The sequence below is a fragment of the Sturnira hondurensis genome, unplaced genomic scaffold (assembly GCF_014824575.4).
Source record: "Sturnira hondurensis isolate 20B ecotype Veracruz unplaced genomic scaffold, ASM1482457v3 Scaffold0006505, whole genome shotgun sequence".
Classification (NCBI taxonomy): Eukaryota; Metazoa; Chordata; class Mammalia; order Chiroptera; family Phyllostomidae; genus Sturnira; species Sturnira hondurensis.
The window spans coordinates 3300225-3326085 of record NW_028079136.1 but is presented as its reverse complement, the minus strand read 5'-3'; the positions used below and the strand labels follow the sequence as shown (position 1 = coordinate 3326085).

Below are 25861 nucleotides of genomic sequence, written 5' to 3'. Positions count from 1 at the left end.
TAAGCCATTTATTATTTACTGTGACTGCTACAGGTTCCCGTAAGGTTATGTTCCTCAAGATATCTACATAATTTAAAGCTTACAGAATTCAAGATTAATCCTGAAGAGAATTAAGACTGCTTTTTTCAAACCACCTATGAAGTGGTATATCTGTGAGCCAATAACAGCTTAAAATGCATTCAGTTGCCAGCTTTGAAATTATGATTCTTGACAGTCCTTTTTAATTTGGAGCAAAAGCATACAGGAGCTTTAATATTTTAATATCTTTTTATATGTCTTTATTAATATCTTTTCATATTGCTTGCCCTATGGTTAAAGTAAATCCAAGTAAAATGAAGTTACTCTGTAATTATTTGTTTAATTACCCAGGCCCTCCTTGCACTGGTGGCCTCCTGTTTGCAGTAAAAGGAGGTAGAGAGCAGGACCCACCGCAGGGTGCCCACTGCCACAGTCACCTTTCTCCACTCCAGGACGTCACAGGTTGGGGGAGCTACCTAGCAGTGGGAAACTGGGTTGGCAGATGTGTTCCAAATGCAGCCCAAGCCCTGGACAAGCAAGGAAGCCATCCTGCATCTGCCACTTAGGACCAGTGGGAGGGGCAGCATAGACCAGGTACTGATCTATTCAGAGGTAGGGGATGGCCAGGGAAGGCGTGGGCAGGGAGTGCATGGGAACCCCATAAAGCAGATACAAGCTCAGCATAATCACTGGACATAGAACACAGAGCCAAAACAGGGCTAAATTACGAGTCAAAAGAGAATGAAGATGATGGGTTAATCCAGCACATAAGCAAAACCCACTATGAGGGGCTAAACTGAGTCCTCCAAAAGATGTTGCAGTCCCAAGCCTCAGAACCTGTGAGTGTGATCTTGGTTATAAATAAGGTCTTTGTGGATGATCAAGTTAAGATCCTCATCCATATGACTGCATCCTTATGAGAAGAGGAGATTATGACAGAGGAACACAGAGGAAGAAGCTGTCAACAAGCCAAGAGACACTTGAGGCCACCAGGGCTGGGAGAGAAGCCTGGACCAGGTACCCCTCTGGAGTCTTCAGAGGGAGCATGGCCCTGCCCACACCATTATCTCAGACTTCTGGCCCCAGAACTGAGAGAGAATTGATTTCTTTGTTTAAGCTGCCACTCCCCTCCCCAAATTAACTGTCTTCCCTAAAGAATAACTTCCAGAAACTGTCACACTACCCACTTTGTTCATTGCAGTGTAAGAGTGTGCACCAAAGTAGTGTCATATAGTAGACACTTGAGAAACGTGGGAGGAGCTAATGAAGGTAGAAACTGACATCTTCTAAGAATCTAAAAGGAAACAATTTTCAGATTTCCAACCAAGATGGAGGCATAGGTAGATACACTTCACCTCCTCACACAACCAAAATAAGCACAATAACAAATTTAAAAACAAAACAACCAGAAGTCCCAGAAAATCGAACTGTATAGAAGTCCAACAACCAAGCAATTAAAGAAGAAACATTCATTCAGACTGGTAGGAGGGGTGGAGATGGGCAGCTGGGATGGAGAGGACTCACAGCAAGGTGGCAGGTGGAGTACCAGGCAAAGCGGTGGCTGGTAGACCGGGCGGTCCCACATTTGCATGTGGATAAAATGGAAGGAACAACTGGGGAGAGAGATAGACTGCACAATTCACGGTTCCAGCACAGGAAACTAAAGCTCCAAATCCTCTAGTTGTAAAAACCTGGGCATTGCAGCAGCAGGAGAAACTCCCAGCCTCACCGGAGGGTTGGTTGGAGAGAACCATAGGGTCCTAGAATGTACACAAACCCACCCACACAGGAATTAGCACCAGAAGGGCCTAATATGCTTGAGGGTAGTGTGAGTTAAGGGAGGGAAGAGACTGAAAACTGGCAGAGAGTGGAGCAAGCAGCATTGCTCCCTCTCTCCCCTCTCCCACAAATAGCGTCTTAACACCTGAAGTCTGTTGCCCCACCCTGATGAATACCTAAGACTCTGCCCCTTACAACATAACAGGTGTGTTAAGACAAAGAAATATGGCCCCAATGAAGGAACAGATCAAAACTCCAGAAAAATAACTAAGCATCAAGGAGATAGTCAGCCTATCAGATCCAGAGTTCCAAACACTAGTAATCAGGATGCTCACAGAAGTGGTTGAGTATGGTCATCTAATAAAGGAAGAAGTGAAGGCTATATAAAGTGAAATAAAGCAAAATATACAGAGAACCAACAGTGAAGGGGAGGAAACCAGGACACAAGTCAAAGATTTGGAACATAAGGAAGTAATAAACATGTAACTGGAACAGAATGAAGAAATAAGAATTCAAAAAGAAAATGAGGAGAGGCTTAGGAACCTCTAGGACAACTTTAAACATCCCAACATCTGAATCATAGGGCTGCCAGAAGGAGAAGAGGAAGAGCAAGAAATGGAAAACTTATTTGAAAAAATAGTGGAGGACTTCCCCAGTCTGGCAAAGGAAATAGACTTCCAGGAAGTTCAGGAAGCTCAGAGAATCCCAAAGAAGTTGGACCCAAGGAAGCACACACCAAAGCACATCATAATTACATTAGCCAAAATTAAAGATAAGGAGAGAATCTTAAAAGCAGCAAGAGAAAAGGAGACAGTTCCCATCAGACTGTCAGCTGATTTCTCAAAAGAAACCTCACATGCAAGAAGGAGCTGGAAAGAAGTGTTCAAAGTCCTGAAAAGCAAAAACCTACATCCAAGATTACTCTGTCCAGCAAAGCTATCGTTTAGAATGGAAGGGCAGATAAAGTGCTTCCCAGATAAGGTTAAGTTCAAGAAGTTCATCATTACCCAGCCCTTATTATATGAAATGTTAAAGGGACTTAACTGAAAAAAGGGAGATCAAAACTACGAAAAGTAAAATGACAACAAACTCACAACTATCGACAACAGAACCTAAAAACAAAAACAAAAACAACTAAGCAAACAACTAGAACAGGAACAGAATCACAAAAATGGAGATCACATGGAGGGTTGTCAGTGGCCGGGGTAGGGGAAGGTACAGGGAATAGGAAGCAAAATGGTAGGTACAAAATAGATGCGGGAAGGTTAAGAATAGTATAGGAAATGGAGAAGCCAAAGAACTTGTATGTATGACCCATGGACATGAACTAAAGGGGGGAGTGCTGGTGAGAAGAGTGCAAGGCAGAGGGGGGGAAAGGGGAGAGGAAAAATGGAAAAACTGTCATAGCATAATCAATAAAATATACTTTAAAAATGGCAAAGTTAAAAAGAAACAATTTTCTTTTGTCCATGGGCAGGACCGACAGTCATATCTTTCATCTCAAAAACAGAGGAAGGAGTCCTCTATTCCTCTGGGCTTCATCAGCATTTTGTCCACTCCTACAGCACGGCACAAACCCTGACTGGCAAGAATTATTTACCAATCTCGCCCCTGCACCAGACTACGAGTTCTCTGAGGGCAGAGGCTGTGCCTTCCTCGTGCTGTATCACCTCACAGCCTGAGCCAAACAGAGTAGACACTTCCGAGCATCTGGGAGCTGAAAGGATGGATGAATAAACTGGACTCCTGAGTCCACTCCATCCTCTGTAATGATACCAAGGAAATGTCACATAGAATAAAATCTAAACCATCGAAAATCCACCTTAACTACTTTCTGCTTTCTTTAATCTGTAAGATCTGGAAAAATATTTCATATTATCCTCAACCTTGGGGCATGCAATTACACTTGTAATTAGCATCTTCAAGGTACTGTGTATCTGAGAAATAATATTGGACAAATCTCCTTATGATCCTTTTCCTCACCCTTTATTCCCTATGTCCTCATAAGAAGGGAGAATGCACGTGTTCTAAAAATCTTAATAAGGTTACTCAGATGTGTACATACAAAATTCTGCTGAGGCTAACAGCATGTATGTGCTTAAGTTTTCCAAACAATGAATTCAAAATATACCCTGAAGAATTGTTTATGCCAAATAAGGCCGACTATTCATGGTCATGACTAGAATTGCTGCATGTTTTGTGCCAGCCACTGCATTCCTGCCAATTTGCAAGGATTCTTGGGTTTCACTTTGGAAATAAAGCAGGAAATGCCTCTTCAACCCAACTTATATAGACCTTATTCTTCATTAGCACTTACTTAGGCTACACTGATCAGAGCAATGTCCTAACTCTGTTTTGAAAGGCTTATTTTGGTTGACAAAGTGGCATGGATTTTAAACCAAAGAGCATGGAAACAAGTTAATAGAATTGTGATGTCAGTTTGGGTCCTGAACACACAACACTTGGAAAACGGCTCACACTACTTCCGTGCCAGAGGCACCAACTGAGAGGTTGTCAGTCAGATATTTCTCTCAGCGAAAGCAAAACATCAGCTCCCCATCCTGGTGGCTGATGGGCCAAAACTGGAAGAACAGAGGAAAAAGCAGAAAGCTGGCAGAAGGAGGTAGCTTCGATTTGCTAATCACAGCTACTAGATGGTATGCTTGGAGAATAACTCACAACTAATAGCACTTACAGGCAAAAGTGCTCCTGAAAAGTGGACCAGCTGGGGACCTTGAGCCTCTTCTTTAGACTAAATCCAGCCCCCAGCTTTTGGCATCCGTGATTTTCTTTGTTGAGAAGAACTTTGCAAGAGCTTAGTAATTCATCCTTGTCCCAATTCCAACAAGACCATCACATCTAATGGTTAAATGTGTGGACACTTGAGCCAGGCTGAATCCTGCCTCCACCACTTAGTATCTTTGAGATGAGCGGCAAGTCACTTAACTTCTCTGTGTTTCATCTATAAAGTGGGAATCATAACAGTACTGACTTTACAGGACTATTGTGAGGATGAAATAAGTTAATACGTGTAAAGAACTGAGAAGAGTGCCTGATACCTAGTGTTATATAATTGTTAGCTATTATTATGCCTCGGTTTTGGTGATTGAGTTCTTGCCTGGGACCCTAGTTCTCATAATTAACTCTCAATCTTCAGACACTCATTAATTCCATAGGCATCGAGGGAATGCCTACTCTTTGGCGGATCTTGCCCTTACTGTTGCCTTTTAGCTCAATACCAGATGCCCAGAAAGGTTAGTAAGATCACATAGGAGCCTTATCTTTGCCCCTCCAAGTTTGTGAGGTCCCTCCCTTGGTCCTACCGATATTTCCAAGCCCTGGAATTCTGCCTCTGGGGGCTGTCAGACCTGCCTCATGTCCAGTGTCCCTGGTATGCCCTGACACTGGGAGGTTCCTGACCTGGCCGCTCACCCCTACTACCAGTTTCTCTGTCCTTTCTTTAAGTCTGGTCTGGTCTTGATTCTGACAGCACCCTTGAAATTTGTTCAGGCAATGAATAAATTATTCCACCCTTTATTTCCCTCCAAGGAGGAATTAGGAAGCCAGACCTCAGCAAGCAATTCCTGCCGACCCCACTTACTGTGATCATGTAATCAGGTGGGGGGCAGGGGCGGTTAGGGAGTGGAGAGATCACGCAAAGAGGAAAAAGGACTCACGGACATGGACAGTAGTGTGGTGATTGTGCAGGGGGCGGCTATGCGAGGGATACATGGTAATAGAAAAAAATATAATAGAAAGTAAGTTTTTTAAAAAGAAGGAAATATTCCTCTAATCATAAACTATGCCTCTTCATCAAGAGAAAACAGACTTCTCCTGTGTAGAATTGCACAAACGGAGCTCTTCCATTTCGCCAGAGCTCCGGGGAATAATAGGCCACCAGCTGCCACCTTGGGCTGCAGGTTTCAGGAACAGGGAATTTTCCATCCTGACTGCTGCCTCTGCAGTGTTCTCAGCCACCAGCATATGGTGGTGGGCGTGAGTCCGAGCCAACTTTTGTGTTCCTAAGTAATACAGCTGAGATGCTGTCTTCCTTTGCTGTAAAGTTTTGGGTACTCATCAATCACCTGGTTTCTTGTATGGTCCTACTACGTGCAAGCCTTTAGAAAACAAGTCACCTCTTTATGTATTTTTAAAACTATTGGTGGGAAAGACAGAGTAAATGAAATACTCAAGGCAAAACTAATAAAGTTCTGATACTACCGAAGCAGAAGGAACTTGATCAGGGTCACAGACCCCAGGGTAAATTCGAGATTTCATGCTATCACCCTGAGTTAAAAATACGAATTCTTCAACTGGACTAAATTCACTAGGACCCGACCAGTACCAATCTAATCTCTTGCCCCTCTGCAGTTTATACTCTTGTCTCCACTGCCATCTTAGCTTCCCTGACAGCACTGTGCTGGTTGTTCTCCAGACCTTTGTACATGTCCTTTCATGCACTTGCAACACTCTCTCCAGTCGAACCCTTTCACCTGACCGATTGCTGGCCACTCTTTCATTCTTTGCCTCAACCCCACTGCCCCAGAAAGCCTTTTCCTGTTCCCCAGTCCAGATTAGCAGCCCTCCTCCTTTCTTCTCAAGCCTTGCGGTTATCCAATCACGACAATTTCCATGCTGTGTTGTAATTGCTCATTTGTGTGTTTGAGCCCCTCATAGGCTGAGGTCCCCTTGCCTGGTTTGTCTCAGAGTCTCTGGGAGCTTGCATAGCAGTTAGAGTATAGTATGTGACCACTGAGTTGCATTAAGATAAACAAAGCTTTTGCTCTAATACACTGCCTCCCTGAGAGGTCAAATCCCAGAATAAAGATACCCAGCTATTGGCTCCATGCAGGCTGAGGTCCTGGCGCGGAGCACCTGACCTCTGATCTTCAGAATGTGCTAAGGTAAACTTTGACCTCCACCTCTACCTCTTAGAAGTTGACAGCTCATCTCTGTTGTTTCCCTGTCATGTCCCCATTACTTTTGGTTCCCATACAATGCAGCTCAAGCCTTGGGTTGTCCAGAGTGAGACTTGAGTGACAAGGGAAGAGAGATAAGGCTGCTTTCACCATCACACTTTCTTTTTTTTTAAGTGAATTTTTTATTGATGCATAACATACATACACAAAAATTGGTAAATCATAAGTGCACTGATCACAGTTTGCCATTCATTTGAACACATTCAAGTTACCAGCACAAAAATCAGAAGATTGCTAGGACTCCAGAACCTCCTTTTCTTCCCTTACAGTTTTGCAAAGGGCAGTCACCATCTTGACTTCTATCATTGAGTAATTTTGCTTGTTTTTAAACATTTATAGATGGAAGTTATGGTATATACTCTTTAGTGTCTGGCTTCTTTTGTCAACTTTGTAGTTTGTGAGATTCATCCACATGGTTACAAAAATTTTTGGCTTGTTCCTTTTCATAGCTGTATAATACTCCACTGTGTGACTGTACATTTCATTTATCCATTCCATTACTGATGAATATCTAGGTAGTTTCTAGTTTGGCACTGTTATGAATAGTGCTTTATAACCAGCAGTCATGTGCACATCTTCTGGTAAATATATGTATGCATTTCTTTTGGTTATATATTAGGAGTGGAATTGCTGAATCATAAGACATGTAACCTAATTTTAGTAGATACTGTTAATTTTTCACAACAAGAGAGAGCTGGTGAATCTACATCCTTGCCAGCACTCAGTGCTATTCACCTTTTTTCTTTTTTAATTTTAGCTACCTGCTGTATATGTAGTGATATCATATTGTGATTTTAATTTGAATTTCTTTGATTTTGACTACTGTATTCACATTGGTCCTTTGAACCATCTAAAGTGACTGTTCAGGTCTTTTGAATGTTTTCTCTATTGAGTTGTCTTCCTTTTTCTTATTGATATATATGGGTTATTCATATATATTTTATCATATATGAGTCTTTTGTCAAGTATATGTATTTGAAATATCTTCTCCTGTTCTGTTGCTTACTCCTAATCTTGTTTTTTTATTTTCTAAGTATATTTTATCAATTATGTTATTTCAGTTATCCCAATATTTCCCCCTTTTCCCTACTCTACCCACTAACCACCTTCTCTCCAGCAACCCACCCGCTTAGTGCATGTCCATGGGTCATGCATGTACGTTCTTTGGCTTCTCCGTTTCCTATACTATTCTTAACATGCCTATTTTGTACCTACCAATTATACTTTTTAATCCCTGCACCTTTTCCCCCACAAATGTCCCTCACACTCCCCCCACACAAATGTCCTCCATACCTATGATTCTGTTCCTGTTTTGGTTGTTTGCTTAGTTTGTTTGTTTGTTTGATAGATTCAGTTGTTGATAGTTGTGAATTTATTGCCATTTTAATGTTGATAGTTTTTATCTTCTTTTTCTTAAATAAGCCCCTTTAACATTTCATGTAATAATGGCTTGGTGGTGATGAACTCCTTTAGCTTTACTTTGTCTGGGAAGCACTTTATCGGCCCTTCCATTATAAATTATAGCTTTGCTAGACTGAGTAATCTAGGGTGTAGGTCCTTGCTTTTTATCACTTTAGATGCTTCTTTTGAGTCCCTTCTTGCCTGAAAAAATTTTCTTTTGAGAAATCAGGTGATAGTCTCATGGGAACTCCTTTGTAGGTAACTCTCTCCTTTTCTCTTACTGCTGTTAAGATTCTCTCTTTATCTTTAACCTTTGGCATTTTAATTATGATGTGTCTTGGGGTGGTTCTCTTTGAGTCCAACTTGTTTGAGACTCTCTGTATTTCCTGGACTTGCAGAAATGTCTATTTCCTTCATCAAATTAGGGAAGTTTTCTTTTTATTATTTTTACAAATAGATGTACAATTTCTTGCTCTTCATCTTCTCCTTCTGGCAACCCTATGTTGATGTGTTTGGAGATGTCCCAGAGTCTTTTATACAATCCTCAATTTTTTTAAAATTCTTGTTTCTTCTTTATGTTCTGGTTGAATGTTTATTTCTTCCTTACGTTTCAATCAACTTGAATACTGGTTTCCATCCCTTCACTGTAGGTTCCCTGTAGGTTTTTCTTTATTCCACTTATTATAACCTTCATTTCTTCCTTTATGTTGTTGCCATACTCAATGAGTTCTCTGAGATTCCTGATCACCAGTGTTTTGAACTCTGCATCTGATACATTGGCTATCTCCATTACATTTAGTTCTTTTTCTGGGGTTTTGTTCTGTTCTTTCATTTGGGCCATATTTCTTTGTCTCCTCAATTTGGTAGCATCCCTGAGTTTGTTTCTGTGTATTAGGTAGAGCTGCTTTGATTCCCTGTAAAAGGCACCTGTGAGTTGTATGGAGCAGAGCCTTAGGTAATTGCCAGGGTAGAAAAATCTACTTCCCCACTTTATGGCTCTGTGTGTGGGGAAGGCTCATTGAAGGGGGGGTTGCCTGGCCTTTGCCCCATTTCCAGTCACCTCACCCACTCCCCATATGCAACTGGCACCCTTCCAGCTGTTGCCCTGGTGTTGAATCCCAGAGGCGGTGGATTGGTGTACATTTTAAGACCATGCAGGCTCTTTAGGCAGAGTTTTCTAAAAATCCAGCAGTTTTTTCCACTTCCCCAATCCTCACTGGTTTTTACATCTAGAAGTTATGGGGATTTATCTCTCCAGCGCTGGAGCCCTGGGCTGTGTGATCTGGCATGGGACTGGTACTGCTCAGTCCCAAGGTATCCCTTCCCAGTTTTTATCTACTGTGCATGAATGTGAGACCACCCACACCCATTCCAGCACTGGCACTGCCTCCCCACGCCACACCACATCTCACTTCTCCACCCTGTCTCCACACCGCCACCCCTCCTTACCTGTCTGGATGAATGTGGCTTCTTTAAATCGTTGCTTGTCAGACTTCCATACAGTTCAGTTTTCTGACAGTGCTGGGTGTTATCTGTTATGAAATTTAGCTATAATTCTTTCTGGGTTGCATGAGGAGACAAAGCATGTCTACTTCTACCTCCATCTTGACCAGGAGTATATTACTCCTAATCTTTGAAGAACAAAAGGTTTTAATTTTAATGTAACCTACATCATCTTTTTTCTTTATAGTCAGTACTTTTTATTTGTGTGTCATTTAGAAATCTTTTGCCTACCTCCAAGTCACGAAGACTTTGTTCTATATTCTCTTCTAAAAGCTTCATTGTCTTTACCTTTAATATGTAGATGTTGAGTTGATCTGTCATTGTATTCTTGCACGGTTTGAAGTAGGGGTCAGCACTCTTTTTGCCCCTCAGACTTATTGATCAGAAGGTTCATCCTTTCTTTTCTGCATTAGCAACATCTTTGTTATATATCAAGTTACTGTGTATCTGGGGGTCTATTTATGGACTCTGTATTCTGTGTTTCTGTTTCACTGGTTTATTTGTCTATTCTTCATATCTGAGAGTGTTTATTCTCCAACTTTGTTCTTTGAGATCATTGTGTCTATTCTTGGTTCTTTGTATTTCTGAATACATTTTAGAATTATGATCTTAATTTTTATTATTTAAAAATCTGCTAGTATTTTATTGGGTTTTTGTTGAATTTATGGAAAAATTAGGAGAGATTTGATAACTTTACCTCATTGACATTTTTAATCAACAAATCTGTTGTATTACCCCATTTATTTAGATTTACTCTAAGTTCACTCAGTAATGTTTTGTAGCTTTTTATGAAGTCTTGTTCATTTTTCACAAGATTTATTCTTTAAGATATGTATCTTATGCTATTGTAAATAAAAAGGTTTTTTTTACCTACCAATGTGATTTGTTACTGTATATAGAAATTAAATTAATTCTTGGCTTAGCATCCAGAGACCTTGCTAAATGCACTTATGAATTCTATTTGTTTATATATAGATTATTTTGGAATTTCTCACAGGCACAATTATGTCTCACCAACAGTTTCTATCCAACCCTTATGCCTTCTATTTCTCTTCCTTGCATTGTTGTGCTGGCTAGAACCTGCAGTACAATGTTGAATAGAAATGGTGACAGTGGGCATTCTTGCCTTGTTCCTGATCTTGCGGGGAAAGCATTTTATTTTAGCAGTAATTGTGGAAAGCTTTTAGTATTTTATTATTAGTAGTAGTATTTTATTAAGAATGATTTTCACTATAACTTTTCTTGTAGATTTTTTATCAGGTGAAAAAAGTTCCCTTTATTCTTAGTTTGCTGAGGTTTTTAAAAATCATGAATGGATATTAGATGTAATCAAATGTTTCTTCTATATCTGTGAAGATATTATATAATTTTTTCTGTTAATGTGATAAACTACTTTGACTGAATTTTGAATGTTAAACCACCCTTATATTTCTAGAATAAACACTACATGGTTGTGATATGGTATACGTTTTCCTATATAGCTGGTTGTAACATTGGCCAATATTTTGATTGAGGTTTCTGCATCTATGGTCATGAAAGAAATTGGACTCCTATTTTCACTTTTACCTTCAGCTTTGAGGTGGAATTTTTTTTTTACCTCATCCTCCTCTTTCATCCTATATGTAGACTTGGTTAAATAGACTTTGCTTCTATTATTAGCTTAACAAGCTTTCCACACAGCCTCTAGCTTCTCTCTCCCTGGCAGAACAAAAAGTCTCCCCAAAGACAATGAAGTCACCATCCAAGTCCTGGTTCAACCACTGATGGGCAATGTCCCCACTGGCAAGTTACAGACTTTCCACCAGCCTCCGTTTTCTCATCAATAAAATACTATTGAAAGTAAATTAGGGGATGCATAGGAAGCACCTGAAACAAGTATGCACTCAGTAATTCCTATTCCTTGCTACCTCTTCTCTCTGCTGCCTAAAAATTTTTTAAGTACAGAAGAGCATTTTGGCTTTCTATTTACAGGGCATAGCTGGCAGTTAAGATTCAAACCTGAAAAAATGAACGAATGGTCATAGGAGAAGCCCTTTTTTTCTTGTTCGTCTCTAACAAACAAAGCAACGTTATTTACTGCTCCTGCTAAGTTTTTGAATACAAGCTCCTAGATTTTTAAAATTAGATAAACATTGCTAGAATTTATCATCCAAAGTGCTGCAGTTTCTTCCCTGGGGTTTCAAATTCAGATGTTAATGGTGTATTAACCATTTGGAAGGTGTCCAGGAATATAGCCTCTCTCCCATATTTAACGATGTTTATGTGGAAAAGTCAGCTTGGAAGGACACTGAAATAAAGTTCCTCTTTCTAGAACTGTAACCCCCCCAGTGCCATTTGTCAGTGCACGATGAGCTTTTAACCAGCCTCCGCAACAGCAATACACATGGGAGTCTGGGGTGCCCCGAGGTTACGTTCTTTGCCTCTAAGATGAGAATCACTTGGTTGACTAGGCTTTAGAGATGTCTAGATAAATCACAGTCAGAAGTTCAGAAAAAATTGGGCTGGAAAGGCCGAGTTTGAAGAAGGCTGAGATTTATGATGTCAAGAGCCAATGCCTGCAGTGTTGTCAGGGGCTCTGTGTAAGCACGGTTCCATCTCTTCCTCTGGTAACCCGCTCTAGGAGCTGATTCCAGTGACGGCCATGGGTGACATCAGAAGGACCTTCTCACTGCATCTGGACTTAGTTCAAGCTCTGGATTCCCAATGGAGTAGAAAGAACATGGCTTTGGCAGATCTGACTATAATTTCAGCCCTGCCACTTACTAGCAGCTCAGTTTCCTCATCCATAACACAGGGTGGTAACTGGCCACCTAGGACAACTACTGTGACAGCAGAGGGATGCTAGCAAATACCTGTGAAGTGCATGATGCATGGAATATGTTCAATAAATGACAATGCAGGCATCATCTATAGGTTTGGTAGAGGGATGCTGAAGGTTCATCTGTATTCTATAAGGCTACCCTGCTTACAGAAACAGGAAAAGCAGCCCCAGCTGTCTCTCATTTAATCTCCAGACTGTTATTTTATGGGTCTCTGGGCCCAAACACATGATCTTACTTGAGTGAGCCTGTTTCAATTTCCCCAAAGGCAGAGCCAGAGGCAAGGACTTCAGTGCAGACACTTTATGTAGAAGTTATCTGGGAAGCATGAGGAAAGGAAATGAGGAAGAATGGAAGGGGGGGGAGGAGGAATCAACCTAAGAAGGCATTGGCATCAGTGTACTTTCTGGAAAGTGTACAGAATAGAATTATCTGCCTCCTAGACTTGTCCACCAGTACCCACCCCTCCACAGGCTACAGATTGTCTCCAGGAGCACTAACTTCCCTACACTCCCAGGCACTTGCTTACAGGCCAACGGAGCCTCACAGCTTCAGAGAAGGTCGTGAAGAGATAAATGGAAAGAAGCACAGCACACTTGAAGTTGACACTGACTGACAGGTGCATGTGTGCTCACACCTGCCTACCATCGTTGTGGCTGAAGGGAGAGGTAGACGGAGGGTGTGTGATACAAAGCACCAAATGCAACCACCGCAGGCCAAAGCTTAGTTCAAGTGTGGGCTCTTCCTACATGCTATCTCCCTGCCACGTGCGATTCACCACTGTGAGACACCCAGTCCCCAGTAGGATTCATCTTCTTCTATCTCCACTTCCTGGGAGGGGTTACCTTCACAGCTGGTGATTATACTGAGCAGTACTCAGATCTACCCCAGATTCCAGAGTTGTGCTGCCCCATATGATAGCCACTAGGCACATCTGGCTATTTAAATTTAAATTGATTGAAATTAAATAAAATTTAATTTATTTAAATTTTATTAAAATTTAATAAGTGGCCTCTTGTCACTTCAAGTAGGCAATAGCCACGTAAAGCAAGGGGCTACCCTATTGGACAGTGGAGTATGGATCACCTCCATCTTCACAGAAAAGTTCGCTTAGACAGAGTTTCTCTAGAGTGAGCCTGCCTGGGTCCAAATTCTGGCTCTTCCACTTAACCGCTGAGGAACTGAGCAAGTAATTTCAACTTCCTGTGCTTTCATTTGCCAAACAGCCTTGTTTGAGGGTTAAATAAATAATAATATTAAAAAAAAACCAGCCCTGGCTGGTGTAGCTCAGTGGATTGAGCACGGGCCTGTGAAGCAAAGGGTTGCTGGTTCAATTCCCAGTCAAGGCACATGCCTGGGTTGCAGGCCAGGTCCCCAGTGGGGGACACATGAGAGGCAACCACACATGGATGTTTCTCTCCCACTCTTTCTCCTTCTCTTCCCCTCTCTCTAAAAATAAATAAATAAAATATTTTTAAAAAACAATACAAAAAACAGCTAGAGGTTTACTCTCTGCGTTTGTTATTTCCCAGTTTCTAGGGCAATTCCTAGGTGAGTCAGACGATGTTTAAAGACCCTTCAGGCCCAATCCAGACCCTGGGTCCTTTGTGGTTCATCTCTGGGCTCCTGCAGTGTCTCCAGGTGCTCTGCCACATGCCCAAGTCTCGGAACAGAGAGGCTAGTTTAGCCACAGCTTCCCTCTCAGCCTCTTTTCAGTGTCTCACCCTGACTCCAGAAGGTAGAATCTGAAGCCTTACCGAAGGCTTGTGATAGGGGCCCTGCTGGCCGCTCGTCTGTGCATGACTGGTTCGGCTGCCATTTTCTCACCCCTTGCTCCACCCACCTGATGGGCTTCTATTATCCCACCACCACTACCACCACCACCACCACACACCAGAGCTACGTGACTACCACTGGAACCACAATTAAGCTGACCAAAGCACTTGGCAAATCCAGCTATCCTGCAGGATTTCCCCTTACCCTAAAGGACCTGTGCATGCTTGTTTGCTCCCAATCCTTGCCTTCCTTGGAGAAATGGAATATTAATATTAAAAGTAACATTTATTAAATGTTCATTATACAACAGGAACTGTGCTTTTTTTGTATGGATTTCTTCTTGTAATATTCATAACAACCGTAGCAGGTAGGTACAATTGTTATTCTCTTTTCACAGGTAAGAAAACCTAGGTAGCTTGTTCAAGGTCACACAGCTAGTAAATGGGGGAAACAGGAATGTGGTGATGGCCTTAAATCAGGAGGAGGTCTCCTTTTTTCTCTTCCAAGACATTTGAAAAAGGGGTGAGCTGATACATAAAACAGCATGGGTTTTATGTATCTCATAAAACAGAATCTCAAATGTATTATGTTAAGTTGAAGAAGCCAGACTCAAAAGGCTACATCCTGTATGAGTCCATTTATACCATATTCCAGAAAATGCAAAACGGTGGGGACAACAACAGAACAAAGGTTGCCAAAAGGCTGGGGGTAGAGGAAGGAGATTGACCCCAAAGGGACACATGGAAATAGTTTACGTAACAGAACTATTCTATATCCTGATTGTGGTAGTGGTTACATGATTGCATGCATTTGTCAAACCTCACTAAACTGTACATTCAAATGGATGGATTTTATTAAATTTTAAGTATACTTTTACTTTTAAAAGGAAATAAAGCATACAGTAATTTTCCCCTGGTTGCCCCCAGCATTTGTCCAACTACAGGAATAAAGTGGAGCAGAAGTCACTGTTTCAAAAACTTGGTAGTGTTAATGGGTTCAGGGCTAAATAAGTGAGATCCCAGATGACTTTTATGAGGAGAGCTGTCAGATCCACAGATCGGGATCGGGGGATAAGGATTCCAGAAAAGAATCAAGGAGGGGAAACAAAAAAAGTGAGCTTAACTTCCTTGAAAAGCCTAGAGGTGTGGGAAAGAGAACGGGTAGGCTTCGTGGGAAGAGAGCATTGATGGAAGATTTCTTTCACCCAGAGTGAGAAAACTTGAACCTCTTTACTATAAGGGAAAAGCTCTTCCATAAAAAAGAGATTAACGGTGGACTTTACCCAGGTATTTGCCATCTCCGGTACTCTCCATTCTTTCATGTAGCTCTGAGGTCCTCTCCGTTTTCATATCCCTTCAGCCTGAAGAACTTCTAATAAACTGACTCAGCCTTCATTTATCCGAAAACGTGGTTTATTTCACCCTCATTTCTGAAAGGTATTTTTGCAGGATATAGAATTGGACGGTGACCGTCTTTTGTTTCTTTTAGGATTCTAGAGGATCATTTCATTGTTTTCTGGTTGGTCTTGTTTCGGAAGCCAAAAGTCATTTTTATCTTTGTTTTCCTAACTGTAATCTGTCTTTTGCTGCTCTGACTAGTTTTGATATTTTCTGTTTATCTCTAGTTATCAATGGGTTACAATGTGTATAGGTATAATTTTTTTTAAATCTTCACTCAAGGATATATTTTTAATTGATTTTAGAGAGAGATGGGGTGGGGCGAGAGAGAGAGAGAGAGACATCAGTCAGTTGCCTCCTGTACACACGCTGGCCAGGGATCAAACCCACGACCTAAGTATGTGCCCTGACCAGGCACTGAACTCACATACTTTTGGTGCATGGGACAGCACTCCAACCAACTGAGCCACCTGGCCAGATGTAGGTGTAATTTTTTAAGTCTTTGTAGGTGTTTGTAGTTTATCAAGCTTTTGCACCTGTAGATTGATATTTTTCATCAAATTTGGGGATATTTCAGGCATTATTTCTTTAAATATTTTTATAATTCAATTTTGCTATCCTCTCCTAGAACTCCTTAACTACCCCTGTGTTAGCTTCTTATTGTTGTTCTAAAGGCCACTGAAGCTCCAACTCATTTTTCCGCTTTTTTCTGTGTTTCATTTTGAATTGTTTCTGTCACCCTATATTTCAGTTTACAGATCTTTTCCTTTGCTATGTCCTAATACAGGTATTATATTTGTCAGTTCTAGAATTTCCACTGGGTTTTTTAAAATAACTTTTGTTTTTCAGCAGAAAATTCCCATCTGTTCACTCATTAAGTTAATGTTTTTTTTTAAAAAAATCATTGAACATATTGATTATAGGTGTTTTAAAGTCCTGGTATATTAATTCCAACATCTCTGTTAGAAACTCTCTTTATTGGCTTTTTATGATCATAGATAATATTTTTGTGCTTATTCACATTAGCAATTTTTAATTGTATGAGGGACCTTGGGGATGCTACATTGTTAAGTATCTGGATTTGTTGGCGTTTTGACCTGGCAGGTGGTGAATTTGCTGGTAGTTGTACTCGATCTGCTTTCAATGCTTGTTTTCTAGGCGTTGTTAGGGCAAACCTAGAGCAGCATGACTCTAGGGATAAAGTAGTTTTACTACGTTGCCGCTTTTCTAGGGTCGCAGTTCAATGCTCAGGGGTCAGCACAATCCCTCTAATGTGGATGGTTAGAGGTCCTACATCTCCTGCATCGTGTGAATTTCTGAATTGCTTAGCTCCCCAGTAGCTATTCTCTCCAAGGCCTTGTAGCATCTCACCGTGCACACGTATAACTCAGTGTTTGGTCAAAGATTTAAGGGGCTGTCTCTTCATATTTACGGACTTCCTTCTCTGTCCCGCTCCCTCCTCTCTGGTGTTCTTACCAGTAAATCCTGTCTACCTCAGCAGACTCAGGTTTCTACCTGCACCTCTTCAGCTCAGTCAGATCGCCACCGTCTGCCGTGCCACACAGTCCTGCACCCCAAACCAGGAGAGGTTCAGGAAATATCTAGGGCTTGCTTCTTATGTTTCCCTCTTTCAGGGATCGCAGTCTTTTGCTGTCTGTTTTCCAACATCTGGAAGCTAGTGTTTCATATAGTTCACCCGGTTTTATCATTATGTGCAGAGGGTGGTCAAGTGCCATTTACACAGAAGTTGTGTGAGCATGTACGGATTTGGGAGTTGTCTGTAGACAGGATTATGGTGTTCTCTTCCCTGCTTTGCATTGCCTTCGAGATAAAATAAAATCTTACCATTAAGACATTCCTACCTCCTCATGATGTGCCTGGCTGAATGGCTTCATTAGGTCATTCCTTCCTTACAAACATACACACCCATGCACACGACGTTACCTACTGTGGTTTTTCATGTACCTCTGCCTTTCGTTGCGTTCTGCTTTAGCACATACTGGTCATTCTGCAAAAATACCCTCCTTCCTATCCCTTAATTGCCTTGCCAACTACTACTTATCTTTCAAAATGTAGCTCAACTACCATCACCTCCAGGAAGCCTTTTCTGGTTTAGTCAGGGTTAAATGTCTCCTTACTTGTGCTATTATATCACTCACTCTGTGTGTGCCTTTATCAAAGCGGCATTGCATGCAGTTTTTTTTGTAATCGCCTATTATGACCTGTCATTCGTGCCCTCCACCCTACCCTCCCAACTTAACATCTAAAGGACAGGGACTAAGTCTGATTCTTATCAGAGTCTGGAATGACACAGGTTCTAGCAAACTTTTTCTATAAAAAGGCCACATAGTAAATATTTTAGGGTTTGCAGTCAGACAGTCTCCCTGTCATTACTACTCAACTCTGCCATTGCAGGATGAAAGCAGCCATAAACAGTAGTAAACAATATGTAAAATAAAAACCTCTATTGGAACAAGAACAAGCAGGGAGCTATAACTTGCTGACTCCTGAGTTAGCACACAGTATATGCCTAGCAAATGTTCATTCAATGAACTAATTAACAGAATAGAATATTATTACTGGTAACCTCAGAGGAAATAACAAAAGAATATAACCAATTGCATAAGTGCAAGGATTTGTCCTGGAATAGAAAAATGACACTTCCTTTCAGACCTGAAGGAAGGAAAAAAGTTTAGTTGAATGCTAGGTTGAGGAATTTCTGGCCTAATTGACATATTTCCCAACACAGGACTTTTTCCAGGAGGCCACACAGGGATGAGATCCTAAAAACCAGAATGCCTTGGTTAGAGTTAGTTTCTGAAGCAGCCAAGAGCAGGAAGAGCCACAGAACAAGTACAATCTGTGTCCTGGCAGCACCCAGGGGCAAACCCAGAGGAGCCAAGTCCTGTAGCCAAATCCAAAGTGTCAGAAACCATGCAGATTCTGGAACCAAGCCTAGGATGAGAACAACAAGGGCAAGAGGGAAATGAGATCCAAGATGACTTTTGTGAATAGAGCTGGCAGGTCCACAGCATTTTTCTATTGGTCTATGCATGGATGAGTCTGTGGATGGGTCGACCTTGATCTTCAAAAGAGTTAGTGACAAGGTCATCTACTAAGAGATAAAAGGGGGAGAGGAGGATAAGACTTAGAGGTAAGAGGAGTTCCAGTGTTCCTAGTACAGCAAATTCCAGCCCTTCCATACCCCAAAATAAAATTTGTTGAGGCTGAGTTTGGACAACAGGAGGCTGTAGCAAACCAGCCACCAAGCTGTAGAATATTCTCCAGTAAAGTGCTATAAATGGATGTCAAAGAAATGAATGGGTGGCTTTCTTCAGGACTGGGATTGGCAGGGGAATACAGCCACTATCAAAGCAAGAAATCTGGGCTGTCACTGAACACCTGCCATATGTGGAACACTTCACAGATTCATTCTACCATGCAGCATGCCTTCTTCCACACCAGACAAAGGCCAGACATGGCTCTTCTTTTATCAGTTATGGGTTTTTAGGCATCATTGTGAACACTGGTAATTTAACACCAGCCTTGACAACAGAAAATGTGTCAGAAATAAGGTTACTACACATGTATTCAGGATATATGTCCCTGGAATGGCTTTTAGACAATGCACCTGGTTGGCTGTCAGTATCTCAAACTCACATGTCTAATCCTTTCTTCCTCCCAGCTTTCCACCTGCCTCTGTCCCATCTATGCCTCATCCAAGCTACTGGGGGTAAATGTCTGGACCCAGATAAGTATAGGCTGACTGAATACTGCCAGAACCAGGGAGGGGAATGCAAAACCCAATAGCTATGGCTGTACCTGAGAGCAGAAGGGGCTGGCGCTAGTCTTGGTGCCTCTGCCCCTGCCCCGAAGATTGAAACCCAAGTGTTTCCCCAGAAACCACAGCAGGAGCCTCCATTCCTTTCTTAAAGGAATGTTCCTTTAAGAAAGTTGCAAGCATTTAGTTGGTTCCTTATCCCCAGGCTTTCTAATACCTAAGGCTTCTTTCTCTCTCCTTTATTTCCTGGAGGATGATAGAACCGGGTCTAAATTTCTCTTTGTCTAAGTTTACTGGATTCTGTTTAACCACCTCATTCTGTAGGCCCCAGATTACGGAGTCACATTTAGACAACTCTCTACCATTTTTTCATATTCAGGTTCTTGCATCTAACATTTCATCTCTATGTATCAGTTATAAGTCAAACAGCCACCCAATCACCCAACCAGATTCCTCTTGGTTCCCATGCCATCCAGGGACTTGTCTGGGTTTGCCCTGCCTTGTTCCAACTTAATTTGTTGGGCTAACATTTATTAGCATCCAGCCTGTTTTGTGTGCCAGCCACTAGTCATTACATCAGCCTCAGAACAACAGGAGGGTGGTCATGTCAACATGTCTACTTAACAGAAGAAACTGAGGTCGAGAGTGACTAATTGACTTACTCAATCTAGAAAGCTTGAGAACTGAGGTTAGAATACAAGTTATTCTGATCTCACAATCAGAGTTTTAACTATTTCACCAAACTGCCTCCCAAACACCGTTCCGTCTTCCCCTCTTACTGGCTCATACCTCTGCTCCCCTGGCCCCATTTTCTCTCCACTGCCCTAAGTCAGACCTTACACAACTCATGCAGAAATGTTGGCGGGTTCTCTGTTTGGTGTCCTCCCTGGGCCCTCAGGAGAGTGTCCTGTCAGAGACGCGGTGCGGGCTGGTGGAGAAGAGCTGGGCTCTGGCACCAGACGGACGCAACTCAGTGCCAATGCCTTCTCCCCTCTGCTTCTGTGATCATGGATTAACTCAATGTCTGTGAGTCTAAGTTTCCTCATTTGAAAAATGAGTTATGATAACATCTGTGTCAAAATGGAGCTTTGTGGGGAGCAGTTTAGTGCTTAATGCTATAATGTTGGTCAGGTCCCTGGCACAGTGTCTGACGCATGGCATCAAGTCAGTATGTAGCTATTGTCTTGTCTTGTCATTCTTCTCAGTAGGAAACTCCCATGATGTTTCCCCCCTTTGCCAATGCCATTTACCACAACAGACACTCAGCACCCTCCACAATCTGGCCCTGACTCTCTTTTTTAACCTTATTTATTTGCCTTCTAACTCTCCACTCACGAACCAATCTTCTCTGGTTCTGTACCTCTCTGTATGATATAGGGAAAAGAGAGTGCCTTCTGGGATGAGGCAGACCTCGATTTGCCCGTCACTGTTCTGTGAGCTTAACTAGGTTCCTTAATATCTCTGGGGCTCAGTGTCCTGATCTAGAAGATGAGAATGAGGTGGTAGTAAGGGTTAGACCTAGGAAAGCATCTTACCTAACACTTAATAGGTATTTAATCCTCTTGTCTATTTGTCGATAGAATCCTTTTCCTACTGCAGGATCTTCCCATGGCGAATTTCCCCAGCTCTGCCACCTCCTTCCAGATTCCTCTTGTGGATTCCCGTAGTGCTTTCTGTCTATAATCATTCACAGACCTCTGTTTTGTACAGTTCTTTAAAGTTTTTATAGTTCTTTCCAAAACCAGTCCAATTATTTTGCACCACTCTGAGAGACAGTCAAGCCCAGTAATTATTTCCTTTTTCCAGTACGCGATGGTAGCTGCAGAATGGGCACAGAGATGCGGATTGCAGAATGAGGCATACAGTCAGTAATGTCAAGATAACTGGGTGTGGGGGCAGGTGGGCACTTGAGGCAATGCTGGGGGAGGGGGGCCCTCTCCAGAGTGCATGCTTTTCTGGACGCTTTGCTATTGTACATCTGAAACTGGTATGGAATGGTATTGAATGTAAACTCTAGTTGGAAAATAATTTTTTTAAAAAATGGTAAGTGGAGGCTCTGAGAGATCGAATGACTATTTCATAGTCACAAGTGGAGGCCTGGAGCTCAGATCTTCTGGCTCTTGGTCGTCTTGCTTTTCTCCCCTGCATCATTCTGCACTTGAATGACTGACTGCTCCTCACCTGAAATCATCGCCCTGTCTAACGTTGCAAATTGTTTTTCCATGGTGCCTGTCTCATCCCACCAGGGAGAGTATAGTCTGGTTCCTCACACTAGCCTAGTGCCCTGAAGATATCTGTTATATGGTTCATGATATTTAATGTGTTGCTATGTGAATTAATGTGGTATGTTGCAAGACCACTGTAGAGAACTTACAACTGTATTGACTGGAAGATTGAACTGGTACAATGGCATTTATTCAAGGGTAAGAAACCACAAAGGCATTCCACGCATGGGGCACTGGCTTCTCTGCAGTTGTGCCTTTAGACTGAATGTTTGGATATTAGGGGAATTTGGAGTTAGCTGCTCCATCCCCTGTGCTCTGTGTTCTTTTTTCTGTAATAACCCTGACCATGCTTAATTGTAAGTAATCTGCTTATGCATCTGTTTCCCCACCCCTGGACTAGGAGTCCCTCCAGAGTAAGCATCATATCTAATTCCTCTCGGTGTCCAGGGCCAGCCACTGCACTTGGCATGTACTTAATGGATGTTGAATGAATAAACCAAAAAGGCCCATCTGGGCCCATCTCCTAATCCCCCTATGATTGTGCTTGTTCTTATTTTGTTGTCCTGTTCCACATTGTCTATTTCTTATCTCCTATATGAATTAAAGGCAGGTTTCTTATTCTACTCATTTTTATAGTCTCCCTAACAACTAGGAAAGGAGCAAACTATAATTATTGAGTGTCTATTGTGTTGCCAGTAGTGATTGCACACATATTATCTCATTTTTTCAATTAAATTTAATTCTTATAATAGGCTGATAAGGTAGGCATTATCATTTTTGAATTACAAAGGAGGGAGCTGAGACTTGGGGAGATAAAGTAATTGGAATTTAACCAAATTTACAAAGCTAGGAAAAGACGATGGCAGGATTTGAATGCCTGTCTGCTGGCTTTACGACAAATGCCTTTCTTCTCTGTTGTTGGTTGGTGTTTGTTCTTAACAACATGTGGAATAGCTGAGTGTGCTAGTATTAGCTCAGTAGGTGTCAGGAATTCTGCTGAACTGAGACTTAAATTTAATCACGTTGAATCCGATCTGTACAAGCCTGCTCCCAAATGCTCCGAGCACATATACTGCTAACTTTCCATTGGATTGTTTAGATGAAATGCTTTAGGAAACATACTAAGCACTCGCAATGCATCAGGTACAGTGCTAGGTACTGGAAATACAGTGTTGCATACAGGCTCCATCAGGGAGCTTACAGTCTAGTGAGAAAACAGACATGTAGCAGTGATTATAAAGGTGATCTGTGTTGTGAGACCAAAGACAAGGGCTTCACTCAGTCTAGGGTGGCCTTAGGAGGCTCCTGGGTAAATCATGAAAGATGAATGAGTTGGCCAAACCAAGAGTAAGGAAGCACAGAGGGAACAGCATGTGCTAAGCCACTCAGGTACAAAATTGCAGGTGGGATGGGTCTGGAACAAGGAGGAATTGTGGTGGAACAGAGTGGACCAAGAGATGCTGAAACTTGTCTCCCTGAGTTCACAACATGAATCTAAGGTCAACATTTAGTTCCTAGCTCTTGCTTACTCAAGCAGTGCTCTTGGCTTAGATGACAGCTAGGAAGTGAGTTAGAGAAGTAGTTGGCAGCATCTCCATCTGTCTTCTCTAGGGATGTGATAGGTAAACACAAGTCTGCATTTCCCCGATGTGTGGGAAATAATGAACAAGCAGTTGGGCAGACCCACGTGGTGATATCATCCGCCTGGGGTGGAAAAGGCTGCCCTCAACAGGCCAGGGGGCTGGCTTGGTGCTCATGCTCTTAATGTGCCCCTGGGAACAGGGGCCATGGGGTAGCGGGTGGCAAATGTGAACAGGACCAGGCCCTGTTGAGTATTATTTTCTTAAGTGGTGGGTGGAGTGGAGAGTTCTACCCACTCTGGGCCACAGGGTGGTGAACTGCAAATGCAGTTTAGTCCACCCAGTTCAAGTTTTCCTCTTTGCTGTGCTTGAAAATGTTCTTTAAGTTGAGACATTATAAACCTAACCAAAGAAGGGCAGAGAACTGAGCCAAGCTTATGATGAATCGTATGTCACTTAGTAAGAAATGTGTGAACAACCTTAAAGACACAAAACAAACTCAGTGTCACACGACTCTGTTCCTCTCCTTCCTCTCCCTAGAACTTTAGAAGATCTTCAGGTTAAGATCTATCTTGGTCCGACTCAGACCTCACTCTGTCCTCCTCTTGTGTCAACCATTAGTGCCCATCTGTATCCCACAGAGGTCATCGGCCTGCATGGTCCTCACCAAACCACAGTGGACTGGTCACTTCTTCACATCCCAGATGTCCTCCCATCCTCTAACATGGCTAGCCTGCCTGTCCCCCATCCTGGAAGGTACTTAAAAGCCAGCTAAAGACAACAATGCTTATTCCCCAGAATTGCTAAGCCTATTTCACCCTCAATTCCTTGACCTTTTGCTCCTTGCTGACCTCCCTAGCTCTGTGCTCCAATTTTGTTCCCTCTAATGCATTCTTTACCCTGCTGTTTGGATGATTTATCTGCATTTCAAATGTGATCATGTCATTCCCCCATTCGGAATGCTTTAGTGGTGTCAGACCGTTTCGAATGACATGCAAACTCCTGAAGTATTCAGAACAAGGCCATCCACGAACAGGCTTCTTCCTGCCTCCCCAGCATCATTTCCTGTCTCTTCCCTTGACAGTGTGTGACACAGTAATGCCAAATTACTTATGGTTCCCCAAACACACAATCTTATTTAATGTTTTTTGTCTTCCAGAAATAGCCTGTTCTCTCTATTCTGTCTTACGAAATCTGATTGGTCTTTAAAATCCTCTCAGCTGTCCCCTTCTCGGAAAACCCTCCCAAGTGCAAGTCATCATTCTGGGCTGCCTTTGGGTCTCGTTCAGGCCTTTACTGTTGCTGTGTCTGCATATTCCCAAGGCTTACTTGTTTATAGGGGCTGTTTTGCTCATTACTGCATAGCCCAGGACCTACCACTGAGCAAGTGCATAGCCAGATCTGGTTAAATCATTGTCCAATTACACCTCCTTCCCATCCTTTAAAGGATTTGAGTTTTAGCCCCAGCCACACTGATACGTGTATCCTCATTGGCTTTCCTAGGTCGGGCCAATCACTGGTCTGCGATCATTGGCGGATCCCACTCCAAGAATTACGTGCTGTGGGAGTACGGAGGATATGCAAGTGAAGGTGTCAAACAAGTTGCAGAATTGGGTTCGCCGGTAAAAATGGAGGAAGAAATTCGACAACAGGTAAGAAAAACAATCACAGAATAATCCCAAACCAGAAATGCAATCAAAGTGTTCTTTTGCTTTCTTTCCCAGGAGCTTGAAATGTATAGTACAATACGCTGGAAAATTGGTACCATAGGAAGCAAAGTCTATTTGCTGAGTCTAGAAGGTTTAAATTAGGTTGAGGACAGAGGTACCAATGTCCATCTTGTTGTCGTTCCTTAATTGCACTTGTGTTTTCTTCAGTCTGTGCTAAAAGCAGCTGCTGTGGCCAAATTGTTGGGACTCCACATCTCTGGTTTTCCGAGAGTCAATTTGGTAGATTATGGTTTGCTTACTATGATTTTTAAGAGGGTCGAGGAGTGACATCCAGGTTGTCTAAGCCAAAATTGCCATTTCCAGAAATAAATATTATTGTGTCAGCACATGCTCTTGCCACTACGTCTTGAGGTGTCTGATAAATTAGTCAGTCTTTAGTCATCATCATTAGAGACTGAAGCATCTTTTAGGGACCATGTGTCATGTTATGTGGGCCCACGAGCCATACCATTACCTCAGTACCCACTCATACCACCGAGAGACAGAGGAGAAATAGCCTGTTTCTCTGATGGGGAATTTTGAGAGAAGAACTGCAGTGTTTCTATGGCCATCCACAGGCTGCCCATGGAGAGGAGATGTCCATCTTTGGTCACCACTATCCACAACAACCCTTTGGGCCAGAGAGAGCTCAGTGGGCAGCCACATCTCACTGCCCACAAGCACTCAAGAGAAAATAAAGAAAGAGCAAACTGCTCTTGGAATGTGGTCATTTCACAACACAGGTCACTATGAGGCTGTCCCATGTCTCCTGAGACACTAGGCCCAAGTCACACGATGAGCATACACCCAGAGACTGGAGCCGCACAGGAGGGTAAGCCCAGCCGACAGAAGTCTTTCCCCTTGAAGTCAAACCTCTGGCCTCCCAGCCCCCAC

The 25861-nt window shown here is 42.3% G+C and overlaps 1 protein-coding gene across 1 annotated transcript in view; it reads left to right on the top strand.

Annotated features, from left to right (window-relative positions):
- SPON1 (spondin 1) overlaps nucleotides 1–25861 on the top strand; it is a 270328-nt gene that overhangs the window by 135075 nt on the left and 109392 nt on the right. The window contains exon 6 of the mRNA XM_037050019.1: nucleotides 24762–24910. Within this exon, the coding sequence (XP_036905914.1) occupies nucleotides 24762–24910 (149 nt within the window). The remainder of the gene's footprint in view (nucleotides 1–24761; nucleotides 24911–25861) is intronic.